Raw genomic sequence first — 18,662 nt, forward strand, 5'->3', positions numbered from 1 at the left:
ACAGGTTCATATAACTACGTGTTACTATCGTCGTTCCTTCTATGGGTGAAAAGTTTTTTTTTTTTTTTATGTCTTGATCACTTTATTCAGTTTGAATTTGTGTCGGTTGATCCTCGAGCATAACTACCTTGGCGTCTAGAGTTTTGTTGAGCAATTCAAAGTACGTAAACTCACCGTGGTTGGCGAATGCCATTCTTATCTCATACTTTAGGCCAAGGCGAAACTTCTTCGGGAGTTTTTTTTTTTTTTTTTCATTGGTGTCCACCTATTGTGGGGCATAATGAACATGTCGCAACAAATGTGGTCATACTCGGTCATAGATATCCTGTTTTGCTTTAGATTGAACATTTTCGTTTCTCTCCTCCTATCGCAGATATATAAAAAAAATATATGTAATATGTGTCCGTCTTAAAGTCTTTCTAAGACAAGTTTGCTAACCACATTCTTGAGTCATTGCTTTTCTTTTGGCCTCCCACCAAAATCTGTAGATCTAGTCAACTGGAACGCAACACATGAAGTCTTTCTTGTGCGGTACAAAGAAAATCAAAGGTTTTATTCATCGTCTTAATCTAGAGTTTACCCTCAACTGGATTATTGGTTTCATAGCTATAACAAGCTTTACTCGAGAAAAAGTTCATCCATCTTTCGTAATGGTTTATTTTTGTCCTCATCTCGTTTCTAGCTTCTCATCTACCAGACATTCTATTTTTAAAAAAAAACGATCATCAATACATTCCTTTTCTCATATCACATGTGTAACACTTTTTCCATGATTCCATCGTGAAATCAGCATAGACAAAATAACTCAAGTCCTTATTCTCAAACCTTACGGTTTGTACTATAAATTGTTAACAAAAGGAGTGGTCGATAATAATCAGAGGAGAAATACTAATCTCAACTAATTTAGACACAACTGAAAGTCAATTAACCATGCTATAGTTTGGGTGACTTACTAAGTCAATATACTAACACTTCTTAGTCGTATACCTCAAAAGAATCTACTAGAACAACTCAAAAGTTGCAAAGGCTCAAATCTCGAATGATATAAAGTGTTGCAGAAAATTTGTTCAAGAGACTCAAATAAATAACCAGAGGGTAGAAAGGAGTAACTACCAGGTCGAACAAAATGACCTCGAGTGGGAACCCATCTGATTTTTAAACTGAAGTTGAAATACAGGGTTTATAAACCCAAAAGACGTCTACTGAGATTTGGATCATGTGGACTGGCCAGGTCCAACATAATCACTTCCCAGTTACACGGGAAACATCATCCCGAACTTGGTAATTCTGGGTCTTCTAAATTCTCATCATACTATACATAACAAAACTTAAGTTCGTAACAGTAAGCTAATAGCTGAAGCATAGGGTCCTATCTCTTAGACTTATATTCCGAACGTTCAACATTCTTCCATAAGTAGATATATTACAACATAGTAATGTAACAGTCCAACCATATTCTTTCTATAACTCATCATGAAACAAAGTTAATTCGATGTTCTGTCAGGTGTGAACTATCGAACGTAGAGACTATGCTTAAAAACCTTCGTGGTGTAACGTCCATCTTGAAGTTGTCTCATGCCTCCTTTCGTTGACTTACTATCATCGTGGCACGTACCTTTTCAGTCTATCTTTGAGTTTTAACGAAACTACAGTCTCCCGAAGAACCAAAACACTCGAGGTGTTCAATCATTTTTCTCATTCAACATATCAAGCATCTAGAATATATGAATATCCTATTGATCCATCAATCTATGTTCTTTTTCAATTATGATCATGTAACTTATAGCAATCTATGTTCCTTGGAAAACGTGTTCATGTCCTTTCATTCGTACAATCGTATCAACATAATATGCACAAATTTTGCCATAAAAAGGTAAAGCATCAACATTTCATTCATAACATGCGTTTCACAATCACATCCTTGCAACTGTTTAAAACCATAACACTATCAAAAGATTGAAACTACAGTTACCTTTTTCCTGATTGAGCGTGATGCAATGGAGTGTTGAGCGGTGTCGTTTGAACCCATATAAGTCTAGTGACTCGATCTAGGCTTTACTTTAAAAGGAACTTCTAGGGTCCAGAGCAAACGAACTGCTCTGATACCACTCTGTCACAGCCCGCAATCCCTAAGGATGGTTTAACCGGGGTTATGACTCGGGAAGGAGATTAAGAAGCGGGGAAAGAAAGGGACATTTACTTAACAATCAAACATTTTACGAAAAGAGACATTTATTATATAACACTAGGATCATAACTGATCACTTGGGCAAATACAAGACGTTTGTTCGGGAAGGCCCGTCGAAGTGGATTACCCAACAAAAGAGTATTATACTTAAAATAAAACATTAGCATAATCAGAGTATCTTGCAGCGGAAATACGTGTGAGTTATACATATGAAGATGTATACTCAAGGTTACATTACTGTTCTACGTCTCAAGGGTACATCCGCTCAACTCCACTCCATTCCATCATCCGCTCAACCTACACATTAGGGAAAACAACATGCAGGGCTGAGTAAAAATACTCAGTGAACATATGCCGGAAACATAACATTTTATATCATTTATTGTACTGCCAACAGTAACACACAGGGTTTTACTTGAAGGACCTGTGCTTACTAAACATTTTCTTTCATTTCATAAAGTTGGATGCGCATCCCATTTTCAGTTTATATGATCCATATTGTTCCTTTTACACGCCGGGAAGGAGGCCTCCTTCCACGGACGCTAAGACCGGTCGCAAGCGACACACAGTCTCCATGAGTGTACACGTTAACCCTTACTAGCAAACCTTCGTCTAGCGTAGGGTCCGAATTCGATTTCCTTTATAGTTGGCGAACCAACACAGATAGGATACATACATAAAACATAAACATTTTTGGCAGACAATCATTTCATAAACATTTCCTTTCCTTTCATAAGAACCATTCATCATTTAATCATTTCCATAAACATTTCATTTCATAATAATCATTCATCATTTGAAATATCACAGTTATATCATGTCATTCATTTCATTTCGTATAAGAGGCCTGTATCCAGGGGATCTCTATATACGTGTTTTAAGAAAGCCCACCTCATTCCGTTCCCACTAGGGGCGTAGAGTTACCTCCTTCTTTAGATTTCACTTCCCGTCTGGACCTTTATTGACGAAGAGTCGATAAGTTCGAGAAGAAAGTCGTGTAAGAAAGGAAGATAGGTCTCTAAACTAAACTATCTCCTTTAATGATTTTAGGGTTCTAGCATCCATATTAATCTTGTCTCGTTCAAAACCTTAAACTCAAAACATCTATCACATAACTAACATTTAGGTTCGAAACCGTTTATTTGAACATCATCATGCGCATCAATCATAACTCGTTCTACTCACGCCATCAAGTTAAATATTCCGTCATTTAATAACAAATCATATAATATTACATAAACAAATTTTGTCATCATAGATCATGCTTTCTCATACTTAAAACAATTTAATCTTTCTCAAATAGACCATATTAATAAGCATTTTGAAAAGAATTCATTAAATAAGAGTTTAACTCAAAATATTTTATTTTAAAGTCAACTTATAAAAATACTTGAAACAAATGAACTCCATTTAAATAATTAATTTAAAGTTTAATATATAGTTAAATCAATCAAGCTCAATTTAATTTTAATAATTAAAAGCTCAAATAATTTAAATAGATATAAGCCCAAATTAATTAGATAAATTAGGTCCATTATATTTTATTAACCAAGAGCCCAAACATTTAAATTAACAAAGGCCCAAAACTTTTAAATGAAAATCCATCAGCTTTTTTATTTAAAAGGGCCGAGCCCAATAGACAGAGGCCCATCAGATTTTAATATCTCAGGCCCATCAATTAATCAAAGCCCAAATTTAATTAAAACAATAAGGCCCAAGGCCCAACCTCATACCAACCCTAAATAAAATACACACACTAACACACATTTTCAGCACACACACACATGCGCTATCATCCCTCCCTCTCTCTCTCGGACGATCTGTCCGCCGCCGCCGCCGTTCAACGGCGGTGCCCGCCGGACGGAGGCCGGCGTCGGCTCCTCTCATCTCTCCCTGAACTCTCCCCCTCGCTTCTCCTATATCCCTCTCGCCTCTATCGCTCATCTCTCTATCTCAAGACAGCCGGAACAAGGCGGCAGACAGCCACCTTCCACGATGCGCCGCCGCCTGGTTCTCCTCTCCGGCGACACGGCCGCCATCTCCATCTCTATCTCCATCTCTTCTATTTCTCTCTCTACACGCCCTGACTCTCTCCCTCTCTACACTCTCATACGCGCACGGACTCGGCGTAAGCCGCGCCGCCGCCGGAAACAAGACAGCAGACGTCCCACCGTGGTGCGCCGCCGCCTGATCCTTCTTCTCAGTCGGAGCCACCTCCGCCTCACCTGAAATCGGTAAACCCTAACTCCCTGTTCTCTTTTCCTTTTTATTTTCCTCATCTTCTTCATTTTAATTAAAAGCTGAAACCCTCTCCTCTTTCCCCTTTCTAGCAGAACAGAGCCAAGGCTCCGCTGCCTTCCGTTGACCATCGGCAGCCCCGCGGCTGCCGCCCCCTAACCTCGATTCACACACACACACAGCAGGGTTTCAAGCCAAGATGCAGTCGAACACTTAGCAAATAGGATTTGAGCATAAATCAAATACTGTAAATGATCAATTGTAAACTGTACACAAACATTCATTCATGTATATTAATCCTTCATGTAATTTCAGTTTCAAAATACATGTGTAAACGTATTGGTGATCGTTGGTTCCCTGTAAAATGAAATAGGGGAAAACCTTGGATTGGTGGTGAATGTTGCTTGTCTCTGCAGAATTGATATATCGCATAAGTTAGAATTTTTGTGAAGAAGAATTGAATGAGATGAATAATCTTCACTCTATTACCTTATAAAACTTGCTGCAGAGGTGGGAATGGGTGAGGTGAGATAGTGGAATAGGTTTTAAAGAAGCAAAATTCTATTTGGAGATTGACTTCAGAGGTGAAGAAAATTGTGAAGTAGTAGGTGAAGAAAATTGTGAACGTATTGGTGATTGGTTTAATAGAAGAATGAGAGGGATGTGGATGAATGAGAACCATATGTGCTTAATCTCATATAAACACATTAAGATATATAAGCCTAATTCTCATTGAAGCATAAAATTCACTTGAGCTTGCCTCTAACATAAATTAAATAACTCATGGGCTCAAGTAAAACAATCGATAAAAGATTCATATTTAACACTTCAGTGTTAAATCCTCCACAATAAATTAATGGACTCAAAATATATTTTGAGTGTCACTCATTGAAAATAAAATAAAAATAAATCATCACGTATATAAATTATCAAATTCATATAAGTGTATTTTATTAATGGATGCCGAACCCTAATTATCATAATAAATCCTTAAATCAGTCATTAGAAGATTTTAAATCCTCAATTAAAAGTCGGGTCATTACAGCTCCCGAAAAATCTGAGCTTCAAACTAACCATCATTCAAAAAACGTAGCCAAAATAAATTGAGCTATGCCAGCAACCGACCCAGATAAGGAGTTTCGGACTAATCGTCAATCCGAATTCGAAAAAATTCGGACTAACGATCGTCCAAATAATGCAGCCAAAAGAAAACGAGCTATGCTAGCAACCGACCCAGATAAGGAGCTTCGGACTAACCACCACCCCCAATCCGAGAATGTCACTAACACAGCCCAACAAAAACCGAAAAAAACAACTCAAGAAACAAAACACAAAGGGACCGTGGCCCATCGTAGCTCCGCCACAGAACTACAAATCAATCACGCACACAAAGAGATACGAAGATACATAGATCAATCAGCTTTATATTTCAATCCCTGTCCACAACCTAAATATTATCCTCAATAAATGATGGAAAGTATAGCTCCCAACTAGAAATTCTACACTTCAAATATGCCGTTGTTAACCGTTTCTTGCTTCCCGATTCCATTCCCATATCCTTCAATACCACGAGTTAGTGAATTCTTCAAACATTTATTTCTTGTTTCTTTTCATATTTTCTTTTAATTAGGGAGATTTTATATCTATATGTGATGGGAAAATATATGCAGGTCATTACTTATGGAGGCTTTGCCTCAAGAAATGTTGCGGCTTTGGAGTTTCGTGCAGCTGCTGCGGGGAAGAGCCGCAATCCCATGGAGTTCGAAACTCCGTTTCCGAGTGATTATGATGAACTACTTAAGCAAGTAAGCATTAATTATATGATATTTTAAACATTTACTACTTTTTATGATTGAGTATTTATATCTTCATTACTAGTTAGCTAGTATTTCTCCAATCTTCATTACTTTGTCGGATTGATTATATATATGATTGAGTATTTTTATCTGAGTAGGATTTCTTCAATCCCATAATTTCTATGGTATAAGAATCAAGTAAAATTAGCTTGAATGATAGAAATAATCAAGGACATTTCAAAGTTTCAATCCATTTTAGAAATTCCTCGTTGGGAAGTTTGCAGCTGAGAGAGAGATGAGTATTTTATAGTGGCATGCAATGGGGGAAGGGGGGTGACTTTTACCTTATAAGGATATGGTCTTTTGGATACAAGGGTGATTTTACTTTGATGGAAAATGAGAGAAAAAATATATTACCACCCTTTTTCATCATTTCCATATGTTTACTATGATGGAAAATATTTTCTCCGAGTAGGATGGAATATTTTCTCGGGCAGTTCCTTTTCACTCGTTTTCTTTCTAATGTTGGATAATATTATCCTATGGTAGGGGTCCGAAAATATTTTCCAACATTTTCTCATCTTTTCATCTCTAGTAAACATATGATAGAAAAAGAAGAAAAATATAATATTTTCTCATCTTTTCTTATCTATCATTTTCTTACTTATCTATCATTTTCTTATAAAAATTTTCCATCATAGTAAACATATGAAAATGGTGGCAAAATGGGTGAAAACATATTTTTTCTCTGCTTTTCCATCAACGTAAACGCACCTCAAGTGAAAGACATTGTCAGTCTTAAACCATGTTGCTTATCTTAGTTTTGTATATATCCTTTGCAGTTTATGTGCAGATGATATCTATCATGATGTCAACTTCTTACACTCACACATATCTATAACTTAATGGACATATGGATATTGGATGCACTACACAAATTAGAAATTATACACCATGTGTGATATGCATCTTGATCAACAAGAATCCCTAAGTGAGCTCTGATCTTGAACAGGCTAAAGAAGCCACTGAACTGGCTCTACAGAGCAACAAGCAGCTGATGGTCAGTCAATCTTGGTCTGTCATTTTGCATTTTGTTTCTCAGTAAGTAGAAAAAAATGGAACATATTATCACATTCAAAATTCTCAGAGTTTGTGAGCAACAAGTTTCTGCCACAGGAAATAGAATTTCCTACCTCGGGTCTCGACTCAGTGCCAGGTGTTCGTTTTGTTTCATTTTGCCTCAGCTCTCATATATATTCAGAACTTGTGTCGCAGTCGTTTCTTGTTTGTCGCAGGCGATGGTGAAGGCGGCATAGAAATGACGGGGAGCTTGCAACTCATTCGGGAATACTGTGACCTTCTCATTAGTCCACAGAAAACCACAAAGACTAGAGTTGTAATGTCTCTCCAAAATCTAACATACCATACAGATTCTTTGATTTGTCCATACGTTTATTCTTGCTTTAAATGTTGATCTAAGAAGGGTGTTTTTATGTTTATTGTAAATATTTTACTTATATTCGTTGTTCATTGCTTGAGAGTTAAAAAATTTCGATCAACTGAAACTGATGTGTATCGCGTAAATTTGATTTGGCAACGCTGTCATTACATTCACATTCAATCCTTCAATGCCACATCAGGTTCACGCGGTACACGTAGCATCAGTTGATGACTCAGTCTATTAAATGAACAACGAAGATAAGTACATAATATATTTGCAATGTTGGTATATTCAAGGTAAAAAAATTCACAATTTGGATTATAACTAATCTAGTTTTGATATTTGAAGCTCTCTAGCTAATCTTGCAGTTCTTGCCTGAGGCTAATGAAGTTGCATTTGCAAGAAAAACAGTTTTTGGAGGATCTTCTCTTAAACTAGACTACTTAACAATACCATCATTCTTCCAAGATTTTGGCATCGTGTCCAAGGTTAAAATGGCCGACCGAGTGAAGCCAGACGACGAACTCTTCCTTGTCGGCTATCCATATTTCAATGTTAACGGTATGCTCTTAGGTTTGATTCACCTCTTCCTCGTACAAGATTATTCTTATATATATATGTTTGCTAAGCAGAGATGCTGGTGGTGGAAGAACTGTACAAAGAGGCTGTGGTGGAGACGTCGCGAAAGCTGATTATTTTCAATGGGGAGTTAGATAGAATAAGATCAGGCTGTATCCTTTGTCCACATTTTAACTATTCACTGAAATATTATTGTTCTTGATTTTTTCCATGACGACCTTGAAGATTATCCGGCATTCTTTTATCCAAAACTGGCTGCACTCACCCAGTCATTTTTTCCGAAGATGGAGACCGTGTATTATATTCACAACTTTAAAGGACGAAACGGAGGAGTGCTCTTCAGGTTCAGTTTCTCTCTACCTCTTCTAGCTTGGACAGATTTAGAGGGTGTTTTGCTGAGCTTATCGTAAGAATAAGCTCCAACAACTTTTTACGAGATTTAATGTCTCGAAAAAGTTATAAGTTGCGAAAGTGTTTGGATAGTTAACTTCATATATATACTAGGAATGTGAGGTAGAGAGAAAATCCTAGTTACTAGAAATGTGCTATAATATGCATGGTTATTTTTGTCATATAAGTGTTGCTTATAATGTGTTAATTTTCTTGATATGTAAATGGAATCTGTGTGTCTTCAGGTGCTACCCTGGTCCATGGAGGGTGCTAAGGAAAGTGAGAAATGGATACATATGTGTGCATCAACAAGAAGTGATGCCATCACTCAAGGAAGTTGCTTTGGAAATTCTTCCTTCAGCATGATATGTATTTAATGATTTCTCCCACCCTTTAATCGATTTATGTATCGAAGCTGGGAATTAATTAATGTTGTTGAGAAGGCTGTTGACAAATGCAGTGTTGTTCACGGGTCGAAATCGTCGGTTCCGGGCCTGAACGGGCAGTTCATGGTTCACGAGAAAGATGAACCTTAACCGTCCCGTTTATTAGGGGAGAAGGGTCCGGTCCATGCCTTCAAAGTGAAAAAAAAAATTATGATTTACATGTACGAATAAATTACAATCTTTAAATTACAAAATTGACTGAGTAAACTAAAGTCTAAAGTTTCTAAACTACTACAGTCTAAAGACCAACCGGCCTCTAGCTGATTCCTCCATTTCGTGAATATCATGTTGTGTTTGATCGACCTTTTCCCTTTGAAAAGTACGTGTATACCGCGCATGCTTCTCTTTTTGCAAACGCCGAGAAACTTGCTCACCCATGTATTCGGCAGCCTCACAAAGTGAGGAGGGCCTTCTCCTTGATGGTGAATGAGAAGGAGGATAGGTTGGAGTACTACCAACCACATCTTCGCCTTCGGAGTCGAGATTGATAAACCTTCTATAATTATCACGAGATAAAGACATAACGATAAATTGATAACAAGAGATGTAGGACAAGTAGAGGTTAATTGATAATTTGATTTTGATAGTAAGAACAATTTAACAAGAGCCATGAGCAATTTGGCAATAGGTAAGAGCAATTTAGCAATAGAGCAACTTAACCAGAGCAATAGCAATAAAAGCACATAAAAAATTAAAGAAGTCGAAGAAGAGTAAGAAGAGCACATCGCCGGTTCGACGGTTCAAAATTTTCAACCTTTAACTGGCTCGTGTTAGGAGCGATTCTACTTTCGATTCGACCCATCTATCAATGATTTAGGGCCCGAACCATTGACCACAGATCAATTCTGAGCCGATTCTACCGATTTCAATTAGCCCCGGAGACAATGTAGTATTTTTTAATGGAAAAAAAAAGCAACTTTCATATAATTAATAGAAATAAATGTTACTCCCTCTATTTATATGTGTAAGTGATAACTCTATCTAAACTTGTTCACATATTAATAAAAAAATTATACCTAAATTAGCCTTGATAATAATTAATGATGATTTATCCTTAATGATCGTGTAATTATCTGGTGGAGAACATAAAATAAAACATAAACGATGAGAGTTAATGAGGGAAACTTTAGTATTAAACTCCAAAATGTGATTCAAAATATCAACTTTAAACAACATTATGTGCCTACGATAGCCAAAGCGATGAGCCGAGGCCCCTTTCAACTTCACTCGCACGCCGGTTTGGTGTCGAAGCTGCTCAAGCAAATCGCAAAAGCTTGAAACGCAGAGAGAGGGTAGCGGTAATCCATGGTGAAGATATCCTTTCCGATCTTTCCAAACTGCAGAATTACCTTTTCCTGCTCTGCAACTAGTACATCAACCGAAGGATCGACAGCCGCCACGAGCTGGAAATTTTTAACCGATGCTACTGTCACGCGGCCTTTGAAATTCAGGCACCAGCACTGCAACTGCTCGTGCCATCTCGGAGCCTTGTTTTTAAGAACCAGCGCGGGTTCAGTGTTTGGAGTTGGCTTCAGTGAGATGGAGAGGTTCGGAGAGCTAAACGATAGCATCGGTTCCTTCTCCTTTGTGTCGGAAGATCTCTCCTCCATACATGGGGGGAATGATGTAGGTGTCGGGGCAGTGCCCCCCTCCTGAATGGAGGAGACGGGAATCGAGTTCATCACACAGTTCATCCTTCTAGGTCCTCTCGTGCGAAGAACATTCAGTTCGTAGGAAAGTGTGGCTACACTGTAGTTATATGCGGGGAGCTTCGGAGATACTTGATTGGAACTAAATCTGCGACTCTGCCGGGTTACATGCCGAACAGCACCGTCGCTTGGTGTTTGGCCATCGCATATGGTGAACTTGGTCCCCAGAAAATTCGACCTGAACAGAGGCTATCCAATTCTAATGAGAACTCAGCAAAACGAGAAGTTAGGTATGACAACGGTGTGGGAGAGCTTGCCTGAGTTTTCCAACATATGTGTTGCTGGCTCGCGAGAAGTCATCTGCAACAAAAGAAATCACAAAGTCTGTGCTCGTCGCCCTTCTCATCTTTTTGGCTGCCAATAATAATTTATCAAGCTCGTTCTCCGCTGCCATTGGATTGAGAAGATTAGTAGCATGCTTTTTAGGGGGCATTTACTTTTGAGGATTAGCTTTGACAAATAAAAACAGTAAGGGTAATCCCGTGATACTTGGATTGATTGAAACTTTGAAATATCCCAAAGCCCTTAATTATTTCTATCATTTGAGCTAATTTTTCTCGATTCATATCCCACTGAAAAGGTGGGATTTGAGAAATCCTAATCTTAGCATAAAAATACTCAATCATGCAGCTTATCAACCATTCAAAGTAAACACCCTAATGGATTATAACTTACACCCTAGTTGAAGCATATATTTTTTGTTGCTTAAGCAACATTTAGCTTCTAAGCGTTGCTTTATTTTTTTGCAATGTCATTTTCTTTTCTAGTATACAGCAATCAGGGAAATAATAGTGCATTATATCTTCTACTTAATATCAAGATATATAGACCATGAGTAAACATAGCAACCACTTCCTAGTATTTATATATCAATAATACACTTGACCTCGTATTAAGATGCAAAAATGAGTATCATACCATCTCCAACTTGCATTATACGTAAGTCCATCAGATGCATCAATCCCAACATTAAGGACACAGACACACATTTTCTTGAAATTAGTATCATTTTTAATTTTCACATAAGAAAGTCTCCCCTCAAACAGGGTAATAAGACAGAGAAGTGAACACGATGAATATCAGAATATGAATAACAATGAGCATTGAAACCTAAAGTCTGACATTTTCCCCCGCTGCAGGCCTCAGATCCATGTGAAGCTCCAAATTTAACTTATCTAGTTGTTCTCATGAGTGATAAGCAACATGGACTATCTATTATTCTAGACTTATTGAATCAAATTAATTAGACACTATGGAAACGGTTTGCAATAAACAAGTTTAGCATATTAGTTCCTACTTAGTCCCACGTCGGCCAGCAAATATGCCAAGAACTGATTTATATCCTTTCCTTATTGATAAGAAATATACAAATCATTATAACTAGAAATCTTTCCTAGAATACTACAAATTAATATAGCAAGCCATTTATTCCCCATTTCAGTTTTAAGAAGAATGTGATCTACCACTGTTACAAAGAACGTATATATAAAGGATCATATTGATTGATATTATGATTATTAACTCAGTGCTTTAGAATCTCAGGCGCAAGAATAAAAACAGACAACTCGAGAGCATCATTTACACAATAGGGGAACAATATACCACATTCAAAGTAAAAATAACAATGAATTGCTACTCACATGTAAACCACCTACAGCTGAAACCGTATAAACGGTAGTGAATCGTGTTGGATCACCTCTGAAGAAATAATTGGTGCTTCTATGTATGTTGAGAACATAACATATAGAGATAATTCCTTAACCAAATCAAGAAAACTTACATGGGGTAAGACCAAAATATAAGCGGTATGTGGAAGTCGTCCTATCCCTCTTGATATAGCATTGGATAGGAGCATCTCGGGGCCCCGGCTAATAGCCACGAAGAGACACAAATGAGATAAACTGCTTGGAGTAACAATCAACCCAAAAACACCGAATACATGACATCAAAATTGATTAACCAAACTACCTGCTTCAATGAAATGGGAAAGGTGAGCCTCCCACATTCCTCAAGAGTTTTTACAATCTCCTTGGTAACATCCCTCCACGATCTACAGACTGATGCACAAAACACGACGACTGTCCTAGCAGGCCAAGCCGTCTCGCTCTCTTCGACTCTCCTGATGATATCCAACAGCAATTCCGGGGGTAAACTCGCCCACTGCCCTTGCTCACTCGGTGTAGAATGCGTAGCCATATCAGGAGCTACAAACGATCTGGTCCGATTTCGCCAGTGCTTCCCCTCAGCACCTCTCCTAGACATGCTGCCGATTCCATCTTTCAGCTCCTTTATAATGCTCTTGAATGACATTTCAATGGATCACGCTGCCTAATCTCTTCATACACGAATCCGAGTTTAGGTCACAAAACTTAGACTAGGAAGACAGGAAGGCAATTTTCAATAGGAGAGATGCTAAAATCTAAGTAATTCCTCATTTTCCTCTTCATTTAGTTAATGATACAACCAAAAATTCATATCAAACTCCGCCATTTTCTAGATGAAAGTAGTATATTAGTGGTAAGACGAATAAAAAGCAAAGTTAGACACACCAACCAAGAACCTTTTTTTATTTTATTTTTTTCCTTCTTTAATCCATGTTGAAAGTTAGTAAATCGAGATGCTATAACATTAGAAACAAAGGAACTTCCCATCTCCCAAAATGTATAGAATTAAACGGTAAAAGATCCAGTTTTTTTCAAAATAAAACTAAAAAAGGTTTTCACACTGATACCAAACCTGAGAGAAGCTTTGAAAATTGAGGGATCGAGGTACAGAATCAGATCAGAAGTGGATGGGCAATGCGGGCCCCAGATCAGCTACCGAAACCACTGGCATTTTGCTCATACCGCCGCCGTCAACATTGCACCGCCGCCGCTACTTTGCCTCGGCCAGCAGAGCCAAAAGAGAGCTTCCGCAGAAAAATAACTGTGACTTTTTAGTACAGGAAAGGAAAGAGAGAGCTTCTCCGCGGCTGCTAATTTCCCACGCCTTTAAATTACTCTCTCTCTCTCATAGTAATTTTTTTTTTAATTAACAATATTAAATAAAAAAATATTTCTTTTTTGATAAATTACATAAATAAATAAATAAATTTAACGTAAAATTAGTAAATTTAGAAATATGGATCAACTTAAGAAATAATCTCTTCGCTCCATAAAATAATATTCAATTTGTCCCAATAATAACGTCATAAAATAATGAAACACGTAAATTAAGAAAATATAAATAAAACAAGAGAAGAAGAAAAAAATGAGGACAGAGAGAGATAAAGTAAATGAGAAGATAGATAGAAAGAGTATATAAAGTAAACTATTTTCTTTTTTGGATTGAGACATTAACTGATTTTGCCCTAAAGAGTAGAAAAGAAAAAGAGTAGTGAATTACATTCACATATTTCGCCGAAAAAGTGGATAAAGCAATTGATTTATCTTATGGAATGTGATATTTGTTCGTAGTTTGGAGAAATTTTTAGAAATAGTGAGCCTTATTTAAGAAAAATGATTTGAATGAAAGTTAAATATCAACTCGATATAAGTTCGTAGGCGCAATCGAATTGAAAATCAAAATTCAAACGAGAAAGATATAATCAAACAAGAAAACTGTGTGCAATAGTGAACACTCGGCGACCGACTGAGCGATCGCCGAATTTTTCCAAGATGCTAGGTGTGTTTGTAAGAAGTATATGCAAGTAAAGTAAGGTACAAAGTGTTAGTAGTCTAAAAGCTAATGTAGAATCCGATCACGGATAGTTAACACGTGGATCAGTTTAAGGTTACCAAACTGACCAGCTAACTTGCATTTATAAAACAAGGATTCTAAAGTTACGTGAATTCACATGTTTATTAGGTCCATGGAGATTTCTCTTAACCACATTAAACTTCGTATGCATTTACCTTTCAAGAATGCGAACAAGAAATTGATTTATGATTATATAAGATAAAACTAATTATACATAAATATAACCAACCCCTATACAATCTCAAACCAACAAAATTGTGTATAAGTGTCGTATAATTACATGTAATGGAGCAGCTTACATATATAACCAACCCCTATACAATCTCAAAACCACAAAATAGGTGTCCTATAATTACATGCATGTATTGTTTCTATTTATTTATATATATGTAAATATTAACATATAAAAGTAGCAAGCTTTGATAAAAGGTGTCAAACTCGATGTATACCATGTATATATGCTCTAAAAATTAGGGAAATTAATAAATATAATATAGTAACTATGTTGGAAAAGTGATCTCATCATCTTGATCATTGCCATCCATGGAGAAGAATACTTCATCAAGATAGGAGAGCTCTACTCCATCATCATCACAGCTTATCTTCTCTTCACAATCAAACAGCTTCCCTTCACGAACTCGACATATCACCCACTCATTCAAGCCCTATATAACAATTAATTTAATTAATTAGGAACAAATTTATTCATAACACTACAAAAAATAGCTTGAACAGTGGCGAAAATTAACGACGAGAAAATTCCCGTTTAGAAAATGGCTGCGTTAACGACGGCATCTTACTTCCGTCGTTAAATTTAAATTTATAAATCAATATATATAGTTGAATATAATTACTAATAATTTAATCAAATATTCTTACTCGTAATTGAGTTTGAGAAGTAGTAGATCGGTATTCCTCCATGATCCAATTAGTATGAACTCCATCGCCACAAAAAACAAGAAAATTCTTGATGCCAACTTCATCTCCATTGCTAGTGAAGATGGCTTCACTCAATCCAGTCTCCTTCCAAAACCCTTTTTCTGTAGCTCGATTTTGCTTCAACTCACTAAAGAAATACCACTCCGTTTTACTCCGAAACGCCCTCTCTAAATATATAAAACACAGTCTAAATTTCAAACAAATAAAGTTAAAGAAAAAGATATAAATAAAAAATAGGATCATCTAAACCTCTATCGATCCCATAATTTATTGTGTTTCATCGTATCCAACTATTAATTTTATTATTTTATAAATATTTATTACAAATATTAAAAAAAAAACTAGTAATGAATCTTAGTTAATATTTATTATTAAAAATTAAAATTTTAACAAATTATGTATCTCAACTTTGGGTCAATTAATATTAGTAATTAATGATTATTTCAAAAATTAGAAAATAATTATAAAAAATGATAAACTATAATTGAATTAGTGATTGATTAGTTCCACCGTGATATGTTTTATTATTTTTAAATTATGTAAAAATGTTAAAATATCATTATTTCTGAGTTAAATTAATTGGTAACAAAAAATAATTTATGTTAGTATTTGATATGAAATAGTGTATAATAAATCTATATAATATTTGAAATTCATTTGATCATATTAAAATTAGTAAAAACTTCATTTAAAAAAATTACTTTTAAAATTAAAAGTTCTAAAATGAATCAATATAATCTTCTTCTCCTTAATTGTATTAAAAACTATTATAACTGAAATGTATGTAAAATTAAAATAGTTTATAGTTAAACATCATGTAAACTTTTTGAAAGAAAAAAAATGACAACCGCTTATTTTTCCACCAATAAATGAAAACAACATAATAACCAAAATTAAAATGATGTTCAACATTAGAGATAGATTTTTTTTTTAATATTTTAAGTGATCATATTTCTTCGTTTCAAATTCATTTTTTCATAAATTTTAAATTAAACTAAAGATGATGTCTTGTCATAATCTTTAGTTTCACATCAGTACTACAAAAAATCATGAATCAAAGTTGATAGCTTTTAGAAAGTAGAAAATTTGATGAGAAAAAATTTACCTTATTCCTAGTTTTAATTATCTTCAAATGATACTGAAACATAATAAATTGAAAAAGGAAGATAGAGTTGGACAGTAAAAATGGGAGAGATGATCCTGTGTATATAAAATGAAACAATAAGGGATAAAAGAGTGGAAATTAATTTACCATGAAGCCCCCAAGGGTGAGCTGTGTAGCTATCAAGGTCAGGGATAATGTTAGGGTAGCATGGTAAATTTGCAGCCCTTCGATTTAGGAAGCTAACGATCAACTCTTCATCGGTAGGATCGAACTGAAACCCTGGCGGTAAAACCATTTTCACTTCTGCCATAACACACAAAACAATCAAGAAAAGATAGAGAGAGGAAGTTGTCTGTATATTGTATATGTAAGAGAGAGAGAGAGTGGGATACTTATAAGGAGAAATTTAGAGAGGTGAATAAAGGAGGTAGGGATATAAGCATGATTGGAATAGGGCAACATAGATTATACCTGAGAATTCAAAGACGGCTAGCTGCTATAAATTTAAAAAAAAAAGTTAAGTTATTGCCTTCAACTGTTGTGCTTTTTTGGTTGTATTTGGGATAAGTAGACATGTTTTATCTCTAAAGCAACATCTATGACATAACTCAGCAAACCTATATATATATATAGATATATATATAGAGGGATGAGATCAAGTGAGAACTACGTCTTTTTGTGAGAATGAGGAATTAATCACAGCCCTTTATTTGGACATGAACAACGATTGTTCAACATTAAGTCATGAAATATCGTTGTTTATGTGCTTATGTTCGTGTATTTTATGTATTTGTTCATGGTTCTCCATGAACATCGTTGTTCATGTATTTTATGTATTTGTTTATCAGTTCGCACATGAACAATCGTTGTTCACGTCCAAATAAAGGGCTGTGATTGGTGCCTCATTCTCACAAAAAGATGTAGTTCTCACTTGATCATATATATATATATATATATATATATATATATATATATATATATATATTAAGGTGTGATATATTGTAATGAAAACTATAATTTTTGTAAGAATTGAACTTGAGAATCACTAAAACTACATGTCGTACAAATTCCGCTGGTAAATTTACAGCATTCATCCGTCAAGATGATGCATCCATCATAAATTTTAATAATCGAAGGGCTAAAAATGGTTTTTCGTTCTTACTTTACTTGGTGAAAATTATTTGAACATCTCCATATATATATATATATATATATATATATATATATATATAGGGGTGCATTTCAGTAAGATTGCTATTTTTCGTGAGATCATGAGTACAATGAATAAGACATTGTATGGTGTTGAATAAGGTAGTATATATTGATGAATAACGATATTAAAAAAATTGGTAAAATTTTTGCTCCCCCAAGATTCGTATCCAAGTAAAAAAAAAATCGTTCTCTATGTAAATATCCTTAAGATCTCATTGGAACGCTTCCCTGTATATATTGTAATTTGGCTGTCTATTGCAAGAAAAACAAACAAAAGTAAATATGAGAAACAAATTAATTATCTTTGAATGTCTGAATTATTGCGGTGGTTGATCATTTTAGCAACTATCGTGGCACCATTGTGCTGAATTTTTCGTGCTGTTAACTGTCAGTATGTGTTTCAAAAAAGTGAAATTTTAAATATATTTATATGGTGATGCATATTCAAAATAAATTACCACAGTGATGTAGTGGAGATATGGCATGCTTAAATTAGCTAGATTATAGGTGAAGGGATTTGATGGTGAAGTAAATAAGTAACAGCTGGAAAGGGAAGTTGCTTAATGGATTAGATTTTTTGATTGAGACTTATATTTTGGTTGCAGTTTGGAATTCTAGGGATGCAAAGTGTGTGGAAATTAAAGTTGCAGCTGAGAGTGAGATGAGAAAAGCTGACAGTTGTTAAAGAATATAGAAAAGTGAGTTCAGTTTCTTGAACCTACTAATGTATGTGTTCTTCTTAAATATTTGTGTGTTAATTTAATTTGAAACTATGTATTGGTCAAAATAGAACGAAGGAAAAAAAAATGAGATATAAAGTTTTTAGTTTAGATTTTTTTTTAACATGGTTGACTCAAAATATTTTCTTGATAGAATTGACT

General features: G+C 35.4%; 3 protein-coding genes across 4 annotated transcripts; 1 reads left to right on the forward strand and 2 right to left on the reverse strand.

Moving 5' to 3' along the window:
• Positions 1-5,748: 5,748 nt before the first annotated feature.
• Positions 5,749-9,087, forward strand: LOC130989903 (protein LPA3). Its single transcript, XM_057914063.1, has 9 exons — positions 5,749-5,998; positions 6,097-6,231; positions 7,235-7,282; positions 7,399-7,438; positions 7,518-7,618; positions 8,032-8,224; positions 8,296-8,394; positions 8,468-8,585; positions 8,878-9,087. Exons 1-9 carry the CDS (start codon positions 5,939-5,941, stop codon positions 8,996-8,998), a joined length of 915 nt encoding a protein of 304 aa, XP_057770046.1. The 5' UTR covers positions 5,749-5,938; the 3' UTR covers positions 8,999-9,087.
• Positions 9,088-10,183: 1,096 nt separating this feature from the next.
• Positions 10,184-13,785, reverse strand: LOC130989902 (tubby-like F-box protein 5). Of its 2 annotated transcripts, none has more exons than XM_057914061.1 (5): positions 13,524-13,785; positions 12,756-13,122; positions 12,568-12,655; positions 11,045-11,174; positions 10,184-10,965 (listed from the first exon to the last, which is right to left on the reverse strand). In XM_057914061.1, exons 2-5 carry the CDS (start codon positions 13,095-13,097, stop codon positions 10,302-10,304), a joined length of 1,224 nt encoding a protein of 407 aa, XP_057770044.1. In that variant the 5' UTR covers positions 13,098-13,122; positions 13,524-13,785; the 3' UTR covers positions 10,184-10,301. The 2 variants fall into 2 exon arrangements, with proteins under 2 accessions (XP_057770044.1, XP_057770045.1); XM_057914062.1 differs by having other exon boundaries at positions 12,756-13,115; positions 13,524-13,750.
• A 974-nt stretch (positions 13,786-14,759) lies between these two features.
• LOC130989904 (NAC domain-containing protein 104-like) lies at positions 14,760-17,166 on the reverse strand. Its single transcript, XM_057914064.1, has 3 exons — positions 16,717-17,166; positions 15,405-15,631; positions 14,760-15,190 (listed from the first exon to the last, which is right to left on the reverse strand). The coding sequence occupies exons 1-3, from the start codon at positions 16,877-16,879 to the stop codon at positions 15,026-15,028; spliced, it is 555 nt and encodes a 184-aa protein (XP_057770047.1). The 5' UTR covers positions 16,880-17,166; the 3' UTR covers positions 14,760-15,025.
• Positions 17,167-18,662: the final 1,496 nt, after the last annotated feature.

Source organism: Salvia miltiorrhiza, chromosome 6, assembly GCF_028751815.1.
Source record: "Salvia miltiorrhiza cultivar Shanhuang (shh) chromosome 6, IMPLAD_Smil_shh, whole genome shotgun sequence".
NCBI lineage: Eukaryota > Viridiplantae > Streptophyta > Magnoliopsida > Lamiales > Lamiaceae > Salvia > Salvia miltiorrhiza.